Source organism: Leptosomus discolor, chromosome 17 (assembly GCF_034619465.1).
Source record: "Leptosomus discolor isolate bLepDis1 chromosome 17, bLepDis1.hap2, whole genome shotgun sequence".
In the NCBI taxonomy this organism is placed as follows: Eukaryota; Metazoa; Chordata; class Aves; order Leptosomiformes; family Leptosomidae; genus Leptosomus; species Leptosomus discolor.
In genome coordinates this window covers 18,065,136-18,080,550 of record NC_141407.1, presented here as the reverse complement: position 1 = coordinate 18,080,550, position 15,415 = coordinate 18,065,136, and the positions used below count along the sequence as shown (strand labels likewise).

Sequence of the window (15,415 nt, the reverse complement as noted above, 5' to 3'; positions counted from 1 at the left end):
GGTGCATGTGCCGATAAATCGCTTGTCCGCCTGCAGCCCGTGACCAGCCGGTGCGGCCCGGCACAGGAGGGGTGATGCCAAGCTGCGGGAAGGTGGCCCAGATTTCCGTGGCATGTCTCACTTGTGTCTCCCTGGTGGCAGCCCATGAGGAGCCCGTGCCAGCCCGGTGCCGCTGGGTGCCGAGAGCAGGGAGAGGCGGTGGGTGGAGAGCCCAGAAGAGCCGCACCGATGCCGTCGCGGCGCTGCTGATCTGTCACGTGCGAGCTCCAGCCGGCGCCGGAGGCAAGGCAGAGCCGGGCGGGATGCGGCGTGTGTGCCTGATGGATGAGTTTTATCAAGGGCTACAATAATCCAGAAAATTCTGCACCACCCCCGAGGGTGCTCTGGAGACCAAAGGTGATATTTCACCTTTCTGCCTCTCCCGTCTTCCCCTGTCAGATCAACTCTGAAGGGTTCCTTTGCACAAAAACCAACCCAGCGTTAAGCACTGGATATACACTAAAAGAAGCACAAAAGGGTAAAAGCTGAACTGCAGCCCCGTCCTACCTGGTAAAAAGCCCCCGACATGTGTTTTTTCTGGAGAAGCAACCAGGAGTAAAGCCTGAACAAAACCAGTGAGACAAGGGGCAATAATCTCAGCTGAGGGGGGGTGTGGGCATCAGCGGCAGCCCCCTTGGTCCCAACAGCTGGGATGTTTTGGACGCCCACCCGGGATCCCCAGCAGCGATGCACAAAGCCTGTTCCACGTAACAACCAGTTTATTGCTTTGGTTTTTGCATTTCTGAGCTTGCTTCCCCATTTACAGTCCAGATCTGCCCTTTGGCTTTACCAGCATGAAACCCCCCCACGTGCCAGGGGGCAGCGCGCTGCCAGGAGTCGCTCGGGGTGAAGTGACGAACCCGGGAGACAGCGCGGTCCGGGAGCAGCCGAGCGAAGCAGCACCCGCAGACGGTCTCTCGGGAAGGAGCCCGGGGGACTCGAGCGCTGGAGCAGGCTACAGGCGAGGGTGAGCCCGTGCCGTGTTCTGGCGGGGAGGCCCTCTGGCAGGGGCAGCGAGCAGACCCCAAAGGCTGGTCGTCCTCTCCGCACGGCGCTGTACCTGCTCGAGCAAACCGTGGCACTGCCGTGGTGGCACTGCCGTGGTGGCACTGCCGTGGTGGCACTGCCGTGGTGGCACTGCCGTGGTGGCACTGCCGTGGTGGCACTGCCGTGGTGGCACTGCCGTGGCGGCACCGCGCTCACACCTCAGGTCACCGCCTGCCTCGTCTGACCACGTCCGCGCCCCCCCCGGGAGGCTGTGCCGGGCCCGGCAGACATTTCACCCAGCGCTCCTTGGGGTGGGTGTTAGAGATCCGAGAGGTCTAAGAAATGGCCTGGGAGGATGGCAGGCAGTCTGGGAGCGAGGAGGAGTCTTCAGTCACTCCCGAGTTGTAAATCAGGGCTGGCCGCTTTTCTACAGACCCTCTCGCGCTCCGTGGTGAGAATCGGGGAGCGCAACACGTCCAGCCAGGCTCGCGGCCAGCCCCGGCCAACTGCCGACTGCCAGGAACAGCCCTGGTGTGTCGAAAAGGACGTGGTGTTCTTGCCAGTCATGCCGGTGAGGAATGTGTTGGAAACGCATTCTAACTTTTTCTGAGGTTAGCTGGTTCCAAAAAGAAAAGGTTTCCAATGCACCCCAAACCAGATCCTCCCCCTGGGAAGGGTTAAGGCCAGAAAAAGCTTTTGTTTTGAGTCGGCAGTCCTTGTCCAGCTGGGACCAGGACGGAGTAGCACAGTGGTGAGGAGGTCAGAGGGGTGGGGGTGCCAAAAGGGCACCACCCAAGGACTGAGTGTTGGGAAGTCATTTCTGGAAAACAACTCTCTCCTTGTGCTGAAGAACATGAAACAGATGTGCTGCGGCCCCTGGACTCCGTGCTGCGGCCCCTGGACTCCCTCCAGCACCACGTGCAGAGAGGTACAGGTCGGGAGGAACCGGGGCGATGCACCCACCTCGTCCTCAAACACCATCTAAAAGAAATTACCTTCTGCCCCCGGGGAAGGTGTCTCAGCCAGCGCCCCAGACCGGGCGATCCTTTCCTCGCCCCATGATGATTTGGGACCGAAGCGACGGTGCTTCCCCAGGTGAGCTCTGTCCCGGCGGGTCCGCCTTCCCCTCCCGCCGCCGCGCAGGTCTCTCAAGGAGGAGACGCCTCCTGCGCGCCAGCCCGCGGCGTCGCGCCCTCCAGCTGCTGCAGCCGCCGCAGCAGGAGCAGCACGTTGTCGGTGAACTCGTTCCGCTGCCTCCCCATCCCGCCGAGCCTCACGGGCCGCAGGCTGACGTGGGGGGGCTCGTACCGGTGCGGGCAGCAGACCTCGTTCAGGAGGAGCCAGGTGCTGTCAGGGTCCACGTGCATTAAGTGGAGGAAAACACTTTGGAAAACAGTGGGGAGAAAGGAGAGGAGAGTAAGGAGAAGGCTGCCTGATTGGCACCCAACAGGGTCGTTAGCAGAGAGCTCCGGAGAGCTCTGATGTCTGCAACCTCTGGCGGCTGAACAGACTTGGAGGCTCATTAGAGAGAGCCGATAAAATGGCTCCTGTGCCCAAGAGAAGACAGTTCAGTGGTTTCACATCTACCGGCGAGAGGCAGAAAAACCAGTTGTTAAAGCTACACAGTAAGTTATCGTGAGAACTGACCCAGGCGCTGCTCTCGGCACCGCGGGCTGCTGCTGGCAAAGGCCTCTAAACCAGCCGGTCCCAAGCGCCGGAGAGGGGACGGCAGACTACGGCACGTGCTGCTTGTCAGGTATGTTTTGGACAAGTGCTCCTGCAAAGCTCTTCAAAACAGGCTGTATATGCTGCTCAGCCTCTCTGGTTTTGGGGGAGTGAGGGGTCGACCCACCTGGGCTTCCCTCCCTTTCCAGAGGCGGTGAAACCCGGGGTGTTCCTGGACAGCTGGGCCACAAGTACAGCTGAACGCTGCACTGAGGGCTTTGTGCTCACGTCAGGTCTCCCTCATCCCAAGTCCTTATTAGCTGCCTCCAGATTTTCCTCCTTCAGCACAGTACCTTTCACAAAGCAGGATTTTCTTTTTTTAAAAGAAAAATCAAACCCCTTCGTTAACAATAGAATGGAGGAAGAGAGGAATGACAACTTCGCCCAAGGCTTTCCCCGCTGTGTTGATGGGTTTCCCTCTGAACTTCAATACCCCAGGGCAGACAGGGATTTCACTTTTGGGTGTGCACTTCACAGGTCTGACTCCAGCCGTGAGCTGCGGTAACAGAGCCCGCTGGAGAGCAGGGACCCCCTAGGACAAGGAGCAAACCGCTGACTTGCCTGACCTCCCCTCACCCATTTCTTCTGCCAGCTCTCCTGGCGGTAACCTCTGGGCTCAGCTAGGTCTGCGTCAGGGGTCTGAGGCACAGCAGCCCTGTTGGGCTTCACCGGTATCAAGGTCTCTGGACGTCGGGCCACGCTCACAATTAAATTGGAATTTGCGGGCTGCCCTGACAGCACTGCACAGCCTCTGCCTGCCTGGCGCTGAGTCCGCTGCGCTCCCACAGAGACTGAGAGCCCCGAGGGCACTGGGCGCCCACCAAACTTCCGAGTCGGCTTCCCAAGCCCTCAGCAAAGCCCTGGCCACGCATCTTCAGGTCTATTTCCCCCCGAAATCATGGGGCCAGGCGGAGAACAGCAGCCGGGCGAGGTAACAGGAGGAGACATTGGGGGTAGCTCTGCCTCTCTTCCCCCAAGAAGCACGGGACAGAACTCCTCACTCTAAAATCAGAGTATCTGCTACAAAAGCCACACAAAACCCCAACCCGATTCTGTCAAAACTTCTCCCTGAATAACTTTTGCCCCTGAAGGGAGCTTGCTTCCTCTGTAAAGCAGGCAGAAATCCCTTTTAGCAGCTCTCCTCCGGTGCCACGGGTAACCCGAACAAGCACAGAAGCGAGATGGAGGCAGCGGAAAGCTCCCTCACCTCCTCACAACAACCTTGTGGCTGCATCGCTCCTTACTCCACGAGCAGCCACGTTGCTGCCTTGCCTGTCTGCCACGGCCATGTGCCTGCCTCGGTGCACGCGCACCGCTTTACCTCTCGCACGCACAGCGAGGTGCTCTGCTCCCCAACCTCTTCCCCATCGGCTGCTCTGCAGAGAGCAACCCTCAAGAGATTAGCTGGTCCCTGGAGAACTCCACTGCCTCTTGTGCCCGTGATGGCCTGAGGCGTGTGATTATCTCCTGATAACCCGGAGTGCTGTGCAGCTTAAAGAACAACTTGACTTCTGCATTTCCAAACTAACTCTGGGGTAGTTTCTAAGCAACCTGTTTCCATGGCAAAGAATCCTGGGGTTAATCCAGGTTTGTTTTGTTGTGGCCTTTTTTTTTTTTTGACTTAAATATAATTTTATTGAATTTTGCTTTGTGTAGGTGGCTATGCCAGTGTACTTCAGCCCAGCGTGTGAATGACAGCTGTCAATAAACATCCAATAAACCACACATCAAACCACAAGAGGTAAGCTGCATAATCAACTTTGGTATCTAAAAAGGTCCAGAAATGGCTCATATTTGTTCCAGTTGTGCTACACAAATCCTACTAGCACAGAGCAGAGTTGGGCTGTTCTGTTGCCCTGTCTTTTCCCGAGCCCTAAGCAAAGCCAGGGCACAGTGAACAGAAAAGGACAAGTCTTTCTGGCTTCTGCATCTCTAGACACAGTTCACCACCGACTTCAGTAAGAACTGGGGAAATTATTTTTGCACCCTGGAAACCCCCCCCATTCCTATCCAGACTGTTGACTGAAAGGTCACTGGTTAAGTTCCGGGGCTGTAAGCATTTATTAAGAATTAAGTGTAAATTTCACAACAGTCACTTCCAACGTAAACTATTTGTGAGTTGCTGACACAGGCCAATGACAAGTTCTTAATCTCTTTTCCTTCAAGCTTGTCAGGGATGATGCAACCTAATAAACTGATGTGAATTCCAGGCTTACACATTGTGACTTCCAGTTTACACCATCTTCCCCCCTGCCTTGTTCCCAGTGCTTGGGCCCCACACCACCACCCCTCAGCTGCTCAGGTGCTCCTGGTCACTTGACCCACAGTGGCTCATTGGCAACGAAAGCCAATCACACCTAGTGCTCCCTGGCCTTCCCAAACTCTTCTTCAGTACGTTTGGGTTTTTTTGGGGGGTGGGGGGTGGTTGTTAAGAGCTTTGGGTAATATTTCTCTCCTGGAATACTCCCAGCAGTCATCTTACTATAAAGCCCATTGTCCCATTTTCTCTTCCACAGATGTGCTGGAGGGTTTTTTTCTCCCCAGCATCTATTTTTGCCTGTTGAGTATTGCTTGAAGCTGCAGTTACAAAATTCACTTACTCCCACTGGTTCATCTCATGAAACTACAGGGCCCCATAAATGGGATTAAGCAGCCTCCTTGGGGCATGATAACATCCCTGGGCAACAGCCAAAACGCCTTTTTTTTTTTTTCCCTTTCTCTCTTTTGTGGCTCCAGCACCTTGGCCAAAAATTCCTGCTCAGCCCTTTGCACACCTACAGAATCCTCACTCAGTGCAGGGAGTTCTTGGAGCTACAGCTGACTTGGTGAGACCTGACCTTACTCTTGGCAGGTCACAACTCATGAGCTGAGTAAGAATCCAAAAAGTGAGCACAGGCCAGTTAGTATAAATCAACAGGGCAAGCTGATTCCAAACATCTTTTTACTCTGTATGATTTCTGCCGTGATAAAGCTGAGTTACGTGACGGATGTTGGCACTCAGGCTGTGGCTAAGATTAGTTCGGGTCTATGTGGTTTTAGAAGTATTTAAAATGCAGAATTTTTCATGTATCAGGCTGATAACATTGCCCCGGCCTCGATGGAAGGGCCCTTACATGTGACAACGTGTGTCAGTTTGCAGGATTACTTTCGAGCACATGGAGAGCAAGGAAAAGGACTGGAGCTTACAGGAATCCGGTGGTTAAGAGCTGGAGAAAGGCAACCAAAGCATGGCTGAGCAGTGATTCTTATCCTGGCGCTGGAGCTGACTGTTATGGTGCAAACTAATCCTGACCTTTCCAAGCTGAAACCTCATGTCGTGTGTCCTGCAGTTGAAAGGGACTGCGATATGTTTAACTCTGATCCATCCAGGCTCCAAGACCAGGGATCAGGTAGGACTAAACCAAAACAAAAAAAAAAGAGGAGAAGCCTACAAGCACTGCCATATGCAGTTAGCAGCAGGCCAGACACGATGCATGCCTGGGTGCATCTACGTGCCTGGCCAACAGCGCTGCACGCGAGACAGCTGTTCACAGAAGACCTGGGATGTATGGTGCAGCAAAGGTGGGGGGAGCAGTGCAACATGTGGCATTTTCCCCTTAAAATAGAATAAAAACAATATACAGGAGAAAAATGTTACTTGCCCTAAACTTTGCTGCCCTTTTCCTCCAACAACAGTGAGCTTGCTTCCCAGCATAGCTGCTAACGACCCCACCGCATCCCAGGGCTCATGCAGCTTTTCCCCCGGCCCGTGCTGTGGGGAGGAACTGCGCAGCTTTTCAGACTGCTTCGTTAATGATTTAAAAGCTGAAGAGTCTAAGTATCTCGATAAACCCTGGTGTTCCGCTTTCCCTTCCAGCGCTGCTTACCCAGAGGCACGCTTTATTGTCCCGAGGGCAGGCAAGCCTACGGCGAAGAGCCCCTCTGCAGAACAAACGCTGCTGAAGCCCTGCTGGGCTGCAATAAAAGCCACCAAGGTAAAAATAAACCCACTCGCAGCAGCGCAGGAACACAAACAAAGGTACGGCTGCAGGTGCTGAGCGCTCGCCCTCTAAGCTGCTGCCCGGCCACACAAAAGCCCTTCACCCCCTGCCCCCCCAGGAGGCCTGCGCTCGGGGGACGGGGAGTGGGCAGCTCTGCCCTCTTCCAGAGCCTCTGCCGAACCCCTCAGCGCCTGCCGAACCCCTCAGCGCCGCCCTCCTCGCCCCTCAGGGCTGCGCAGAAAGAGGGGGGCTCTCACCCCCGCTCCTCAGCAGAGGCAGAGGTGCCCAGCTGGCTTATTCGCTCCCCATGTTCTGTAACCGGGCTCGTTCCGTCTGCTGCAATCTCTGGCCTCGTTTCCAGGTGACAACACACAACAACAGTGATTCCTTATCCTGACAGCAGGAACATGCTGAGCAGGGTTTTGTACACCGAGCAGCAAAGCATGCCTGTCAACACTTCATAGAGCTGATGTGTGTTCACCTGAACTGTTTGTGCTCTTTTAACGCCTCCCAGCCTCCTCCGAGCAAGCCCGGTGCCAAGACTGACAGCTTCCCAAACAAACGCTGGTCCACCTGGCACAGCCTGGCTGACATGATCACAGGAACCCGGGGAAAGAGGCGAACAGAAGTAAATCCCCCAGCCTGCAGAAGGTATTAAGTGATAAAATACATGGGAATGTCTGGCACATCCTCTGGCGTTGCCATCTTCCCCCCTGCAGTTTTATGTCCCCAGCGGGCCGAGAGCCCCACGTATTCTAGCACAGGAGATGGTTAGCAAAGGGCAGGCAGCACATCTTCCCCCTCTGTCCCCAAATGCACTGCAAGGTAACCTGAAAGTCACCTGTAACTTGTGGGTAAGCCAACCTCTCCAGCTCATTTTGGGTAGTAAATGATACTCCCCCAGAGAAAGGCACTAACTTCATGAAAGACCCTGCTGTGCAGGACTCCAACACGCCGGGGGATGGGAAAGGCGCAAACAGAAAGGGGTCACCGCGCTCCCTCTGGCCCGCATTGCTTGTACACCTGTATTTAAGAGACATTACCTCTGGGCAGCTTCTTGCAGCTTCACGGGTTGCTTGGCACTGAGGTAGATCAGGCAGGCATCTGCCACTTTATTCAGGTCACTCTCGCCTGCAGAAATGGAACAGAAAAGCAGGGTAGGAGGTAACCTACTCAGCGGCTGCAGCCTGACAAAATCAGCTTTAAATTGGCAGCAAGAGGCTTCTGAGCCTTTGAACTGTCTGACCCAGAGCTCTTCTGACCTCACCTCTTAAGCATCTTACTGCAAAGCTCGGAAAGCAATCAAGGGCACTGAGAGAGGAAAAGAGCAACTGGCCAGCAAACTTCTCCCTCATCAAAGCCGGCTCCAGAAATTTAACCTAGGAGAATTTCAGAGTTTCCTTCTGTAGAAGAATGTGATGTGCTGCATTTAAGGGGTCACCCAGAGAGACGCCTCAAAATAGAACCAGTCAAGTTAGCCAGAAGCCTTATTTGGGCTCCAGTTCTGCAGTTAATTAAGGGCCCAACAGGCCCAGCTGCAGCAACCCAGGCACTCCACACCCACTGCCCAGCACAGATGAGGTGAGCAGTCACTCTGCAAGGTGCTGGGAATCCTCTCTCCCATTTGTCTCCTGGGGGGTAAAGAGTGACCAGCCCCTCTTTACAGAGCTCGCAAAGGGGACGGACCAAGGCCCAGCAGGACCTGAGTGGGATGAGGCTGGAGGAGATCAGGAAATCAATCCCGTGGGGCAGCAGAAGGGCAAGAGGCAAGCGCAGGCCTGGTCAGCCGAGAGGGAAGCGCGGCAGAGATCTCACGGCCTCCGCTGCCCCTGGTACTCACCCATGTCCAGCTCCTCGCACAGAGAACCCAGTCCCTGCAACACCGCCAGCTGCAACTTGAAGGCAAGCGTGTGGCTGTACACGGGCCCGGCCCTGGCGCTTGCTGGGGCTTGGCTGAGGAGGGAACTGGTCAGCTTGGGCAGGACATCTTTGGAGAACCTCTGCCTCAGAAAGTCCCCGCACTTCTGAGCCAGAGTACACAGAACCTGGTGGGGAAACGTCAGTTACTGCAGGTAAGTGCGCAGGCGGCTCTGGGAGGAGCTCAGCAAGGCGCACCAGCCGGCGGGGGAGGCGGTTGCTCTCCCTCGACAACTTCTTGGCAGCCGGGGGCGGCGTGACCACACCTGCCCCAGCTTCCCGTGAGCAGAAGGCGAACGCGCGGCGGAGAGGCCGAGTGACCCGCACCCTGCGCTTCAGCTCCACGTGGCTAACCTCCTGGGACTGCCCTTCTCCCGTCAGCACAGTAAAGGGAAGGGCAGCGTGGGAAGTCTTACTCAGAATTGCTGCAGGAGCCTCTGATGGAAAATGCCACTAAAACATAAATCACTTCTGTGGTGCAACAGTCCATCTCTACCAGCACACCAGTGAACAGGAAGGGCACCAGCGCTACTGGCGTGTGCCCAGGATAAAAACCAACCCAGCCTACAGAAAGGCCTTAAATATCTGTGGAAAAGAAGGGGGCTCCATGGGGCCTGCCCACGCGGCCAGAACACTGTTATCTCTCGGAACTTCGCTAAGCTCCTGGTCTGAGTGTGCGGGACTGAGATGCTGGTTACCTCGTTTGGCTTGCACCGATACTGCCCTTCCTGTCCTGAGATTTAGGGAGGAAGACACTCCTGGGGATTTCTTGTAACAAAACCCAAACTCGCTGCTAATTGTAACGATCCCTTGAACTTTTCAGGAGTTAATTAGTTTTTGTGTCGTGAGCTCTCCCTTCTTTTAGGGCAGGCACACATGAGGTATGGCTACTCTGAAATGCTCGTGCATGGCTTCTCGAACTTGGGGAATCAAAACTCTCCTTTTATTCACACCGAAGGATTCTAAAATGAACCTCGTTCTGCACAGCAGAGGAATCCCTGTGAAGCCCTGGGGCTGGCCACCTCCGGAATTATGCTCTACTGCCCAACCTGTCAGTCAGGAAGAGAACGCAGCCAGCTGACGTGGCCAGGAGCTCTTTAATAACGTTATCATGAGGCTGAGTCTTTGCCTAACCTCCCCCCTCCCCTGCCAATGCCTCAACTGTGAAGCAGTCCCTTCTCTTCAGACTAAGGCTTCCAAAGCGGGTTGCTGAGCCAGCGGCTCCAGCACGGGCAAGTTGTACCCTACGGTGCCTCCGACAGCTGCTCAGGCTGTGAAAGAACCGCTTTCCTCTTCCCCGCAATAACCACGGATATTGCTGTTTCCCCCAGGCACAGGGTCAGGGTTTTATCTGCGGACAAGCTGCCGCGGGAGCGGTACAAGCCCACGCACTGCAGGGTGGTGACCTTGTGTTCCAAACCGCATTCAAAAACCACTCCACAAGCTGAGTGCTTCTCTCCCGGGCCGCAGCAATGCCTGAGCCACTTGCCTTCTAAGCACCAGCTTGAAGGCTGCTGGCAGAGTCGCTGCTGTACCTTGAAGGCTCTGAGCACTGCCAGAGGGTCATCGCTAATCAGCCGGGTGACGAGCGCTGGCCAGACCCGATGGGCCATGGGAAGCAGATGGTTTCCGTGAGGCTGCAGCGCAGTGACACAGAGCTCCAGCACGTCCAGGACCTGGGCAGGAGGGGTAAGGGAACAGACTTCAGAGCGCTGCAGCACCAGGCGTTCGGGTGGATCCCCAGGGTTGCACCAGGGAGCCAGGAGAAAGGTTTTAACCCAAAAGGGAACGGTTTTACCTCGGCACGCAGCGGGGTAACTGAACAGAGCGCGGAGCACGGCCCCGTTTGGAAAGGGCCAGGCAGCACAGGGGCGTAACCTGTGCTGGGCTACAGAGCCAGGCTGGAACCAGGGCACGATTCCCGGCCGGATCCTGCAGGCTGAGCTGTGCACTAGGACCCTCCCGCTGCTGTGGCACCGGATCACCTGGTAGGGCTGGGGCCTCTGTGGCAGGAATCTGGGTTATGCCTCACTGCTGCATTTTCTGTCTCGCTTTGCACTTTAAAAGGAGGCCACCTTCAAAGGATTTTCATGATTAAAAAAAGCCCAGGCTTTTAGCCCTGCTTATCATCACCCCAGCAACTTCAAAAATGTTCATCAATCTGTGCACCACGGTCTGAGGAAGGGGGATGGGGGGCCCAGATGGGAGAAAGATGCTTCTGCTTCCTCCAGCAACGGCTGAGGCGCAAGTCTCGATTATCACGAGGGAAGGTGCCCGATACGAAGCCACCCTTAAGATCCTGCTCAGCCTGGCTGCCGTGCCTAAACCAGCCTACTCCCAGACAACTGTGCCCCCTTCCCTTGCTGGACTTGGAGGGTCTGTCCTGGAGGAGCACCTGGCAGCACTAAGCTCCCTGCGGCAGGAAGCCAACCACCAGCCCCTTCACGGGCACCGCTCGCCCCCTCGAAGCTGGCGTTCACTAACCCTCAGCCGCACTCGGAGGTCCCCGTCAGACAGGAGGTGGATGCACCTCTCCATCACACCTTTGGCCAGCTGAGCGTGGCTTGGCAGCGGAGTTTCGCCTTCTGTGTCAGGGCTGTTTGGCTCCGGCTGAGCGAGGGGGGGAACCTCATCTGGAACACAAAACCATTACTGAAGCCATGAAGATGACTGGGAAGCTCCAGGAGATCACAACACCCACCCACAACCACCCTGCACATTCCCGGTGAGGCTTCCGGCATTTTGTAACACATCCAGATAGAGTCAAGTCCACGCTCGAGTTCTGCGAGTTACGTGTCAGATTCAGTTAAGAGTGTGGGACTAGGGAAGGTTTGCTTTCTTTACTGGACAGCGCAGTTGGGCTGACATTTGCAGTCTCTCCTCACCATGGACTCATTTCCCATTGATTTTTATTAAAAATGAAAAGCCTGGGTATTTAAAGATGAAGTATTTAAAGGTCAGGATTGCAGCATAGCCCAGTAAAGACTAAAAAGTTCCCTATACGAATGTCTGCAGGGCCTGCCAAGGCCAAGTGAGCGGTGGCATTGTTAGCCAGGAGAAAATGGTACAGGGAATCCCAAGGGAAGGTGAGGAAAAGGCAGTAGGATCCTGGAAAGAGGAAACTTTGGGTCCTGAACCCAAAAGACCTGTTATGAGGTAAGGAAAACCACAGTGTGCTTGTGTCTTGGAGCTAGACAAGCCTCGATCTGCAAACATTTCACTGCCCGCCCTGCACAGACCAGAGCAAGAACTCCCAGCAGCACCTGACATGAGCTAAGGTCAGCTCAAAGCTGCCCTGAGACTGCCAGGAGCGCGCTGGGCTTTCAGACGGGTCCCAAGTCCTCCCTCTGACCAAAGCAAACCTCAGCGGTCACTGTCCTTCTCCAGGCTGAACCTGCTCTTCTCCAGTCACGCGCAGTACTGACCTGCCGCCTCATCCCCCGCGTCAGGAAGATCGCCCTCGGCCATCCGCTTCTGCCTGACGTAGTCAAGGAAGAACCGTTCCACCTCTTGCCTCGTCACCACCGGCCGCCCCTGGGACAAGGTCCCGCTCGGCCGCTCGGCAGCCTGCCCGTGCCGGTGCTCCCGGCCGCAGGACGATCCAAACCACCGGACTGCAAAAGAGGAACTGGCACGTCACTGAGCGATCCCGACCCCCTCCCACTCTCAGCAAGGTACTGCCAATTCCTTGAGATGAACGTGACTCTCAGGTCTCATGGGTCTGAGCTAGAGAGGCAGGCACCTGCTGTCCCACCACCGCGACCTCCCTGACAGCGCGAGAACGTCAAAACCCCGACACAGGAAGGAAAACGCTTCCTGCGCTCTACAGAACATCCACGGGAGCCGGAAATCCGTCCTTTCTCAACCACTAAAGGCCACGGTCCTGCAAGCCTGCAGGCCAGGAAACAATCTGGTTGTGGCGAGGGGAAGCTACTGGTGATCTTTGCTGGAGAGCCGGCCCAGCAACCAAAGCAAAGTCACCATCGCGCCGCAGCACCTTGGCTGCTTGCAATCTCCCCTGGCAAGCTGGAAGGCCAAGGGCAAGCGCCCTTCGTTACAGCAGGGCTGAGCTAAGCAAAGTAAACGTCCTCTAGATACCTAAAGCTGTCATCACTGAGTGGAGGACCCTGAGGAAAGTGGAAGCCTGGTCATGGTGAGACTGATCGAGCGCAGACAGGACGTCTTGGATAACGTCTTCCACCAGCGGCAGCAAGCTGGCGTCCGAGTGCCTCAGCATAGTGTCCAGGACCTGGGAAGCGCGGGGCTGATGGGCCGGCTGGCGCAAACTCAGGGAGATCCCGTTCACCAGGTAGTCAGAATTCTCGTTAATCAAACCCTGCAAGGAGTCATAGCTGCAGGCCTCGCACATGTCTACCAGTGTCCCCAGCGCCGTCTCCCTGATGAGCAGAGTGTTGTCACCAGCCTTCTCCAACACCGGGTAGAGCGCTGACAGCAGGAGCAAGCGGAACTCCTTCCCGAGCACGGCAGCGAAGCAGCCGACGCCCTCCAGCTGGATGCAGATCTGCCAGATGTTGCTGTTCATGGCGCGGGCCGTGACGTGCGGCTCTGGGGGCGGCAGGAGAACGCTGCCGCGCACACCTCCTGGGCGGGCAGCGAGTCCCGAGGGTTGCCCAGCGGGCGGAGGGCCGATCTCTTCTGCATCAATGCTAGTGACCAAATACCAGTTCGCCTGGTCTGTGTACTCATCGAGGATGGTCACTATGGACCCTTTGAGATCATCCATGTTCGGCGAAACCTCCCTTTCCTGAAGGACATCCACTCCCACCCCAGCAGCTCCCACGATCAGCTCATTGAGGACCATCGCCGCCTGCTTTCGGTACGCGCCGGATTCACCGTACAGCCCCAGGAAATGATCCACGAGCAAATAGAGGTTCCCGTAGTAGCCAAGAACACGACAAACTTGCTGAAGGAGCTGGAAAACTTTCTCCTCCGTGAAGAAGCGGAAGTATTTCTTCTGACCTCTGCCTTTCTGCACGCCGTGCTGCAAGGAGCCCGCAGCTCCGCAGGCGCCCTCGCAGCCCCAGCGTCTGTCCTCCACGATCTTCACATCCGTCACGTCCAGCTCCAGGACTTGCATCAGCGCTTTGGAGAGACGGTGGAGGTGGGATACGGAGTTGAGGACAATGTTAATCTTGGGCCCCAGCAGCTTCAGATAGCCGAGCAACAAGCTCAAAGTGGAACCCTTGCCCGTGTCATCCTGAGAGCTCATCAGGCGAGGAAGAGCCGTGGCGAGGGAATGGAGGTTCTCGGAGAGGACATCAGCGAGAGCCCTGTTCTGCGCTACGATCCCCTGCTCTGCAATGCCCTGCAGAACCTCGTTACACCTGCTTCGGACTTCGCTGTTTTCGTCGTTCACCAGCCCAACCAAGGCCTTCAGAAGATGACTGAACGAGTCCACCAGTGACTGACTGCAGTTCCTCAGCAAGTGGTGGACCAGTTCTACCAGCTCCAGTCTCACTTTCCAGTGGGGGTGAACTGAAGTAACCTCAACCATTTTACGCAGGAGGAGGGAGAGTTTTTCGGCAGTACTTTTACTCCAGTCAGGTCCTCTGTGGACCATTAGTTCTGATATTCTGCTTTGTTCCACTGGCAGCTTTTCTTTCGTCTTTGGGATTCTGGCTAGCTGCGCATCAGCCATCACCAAGCCAACAATCAGATAAAAGAGCCTGATGGCAGCAACGGTGGTTTTGTGACCTTGTTTGATGTCTCCAGTAATAACCCGAGACAGCGTAATGGAAATCCCGGGCAGAAAGGACGCAAACAAATCCCCGCATTGCTGTGCCTCGTCTTCATCTAGGTGTCGATGCCCCTGGCAGTCACACTGCAGAACCAGGACCTGCAAGCACTTCAAAGCAGAGACCTTAATTTCCTTTGCTTTTTCTTGCTCTGCCAGGCCCAGAAGCAAAGACACAGCGAATCCTAAGAGAGGAAGGGTGGAAGGTTGATACAGAGACAAGATAACATCCCCATAAGCCGAATGCATCAGGGTGTGGAGGGCCTGGATCACAGCCAGCTTTAACTCCTCTGACAACGAGGCCGGCTTGCTTGAGCTGGAAGGGGGAGAGAGGCAGGCGCAGAGCTCCGAGAAAAGCTCCTGCAGGAGCTCCTGCTTCTTCACGCACGTCGCTGCGAGGACGGAGGACATGCACTGCACCACGCTCTGCACCAGCCGCTCCTGCTTGGGCCCCGGCACCTTGAGGGCGAAGCGCAGCGGGAAGAGGACGTACTCCTGCAGCTCCTGCAGGGCCCCGGCGCTGACGGCGGCCAGGTGGGCCTGCAGCCGCCCCACGTTCTCCGCGGTCTGCGCCCTCGTCAGCTGCACGCAGACGGGGCGCAGGGCCCCGAAGGCCTCCTGGGGGGTGTCGAAGACGGCCATGCTGGGGCGCCGGCCGCGGGGGGCGGCGCGGGGCCGTCCCAGCGCGGGGCCGGGCGGCAGCGGCCTCACGGGCTCGGGGCCGGGGCTTGCGCTCGGGGCCGGGCCCGGGGCGGCCCCCGAGGGCCCGGGGCGCCTACCTGCTCCCGGGGTGGGGCCACGTGCCGGAAGTGGCGTGAGAGAACCGGGACTGGCAGCGCGACAACGCGTGTCCACCGGCGCGCAGCGGGGGGGAGGGGGGGGGGGGGGTGTGTTGTGAGAAAAGTCCCGGCCGCCCGCAACGCGCATGCGTTTCCTGCGGCGCCTTGGCGGGCTCCGGCAATGCAACTGCGCACGCGCTGCCCGCCCGCCCGCCCGCCCCGCCGTGTGTGCC

The 15,415-nt window shown here is 56.7% G+C and overlaps 1 protein-coding gene across 1 annotated transcript; it reads right to left on the bottom strand.

Moving 5' to 3' along the window:
• Window positions 1–2,174: 2,174 nt before the first annotated feature.
• TTI1 (TELO2 interacting protein 1) lies at window positions 2,175–15,045 on the bottom strand. The gene is made up of 7 exons (XM_086474676.1): window positions 12,747–15,045; window positions 12,074–12,262; window positions 11,133–11,281; window positions 10,184–10,324; window positions 8,572–8,776; window positions 7,775–7,862; window positions 2,175–2,409 (listed from the first exon to the last, which is right to left on the bottom strand). Exons 1-7 carry the CDS (start codon window positions 15,043–15,045, stop codon window positions 2,175–2,177), a joined length of 3,306 nt encoding a protein of 1,101 aa, XP_086330802.1.
• Window positions 15,046–15,415: the final 370 nt, after the last annotated feature.

Bases quoted from the DNA above. Each gene is read 5' to 3' on its own strand.
- TTI1 (XM_086474676.1), bottom strand. From the start codon at position 15,045: ATGGCCGTCTTCGACACCCCCCAGGAGGCCTTCGGGGCCCTGCGCCCC. The intron at 8,777-10,183 runs GTACAGCAGCGA...TTTCCCCACCAG, and splicing joins CAGTGCTCAGAGCCTTCAAG to GTTCTGTGTACTCTGGCTCA. The intron at 7,863-8,571 runs GTGAGTACCAGG...CCATTTCTGCAG, and splicing joins GTGCGAGGAGCTGGACATGG to GCGAGAGTGACCTGAATAAA.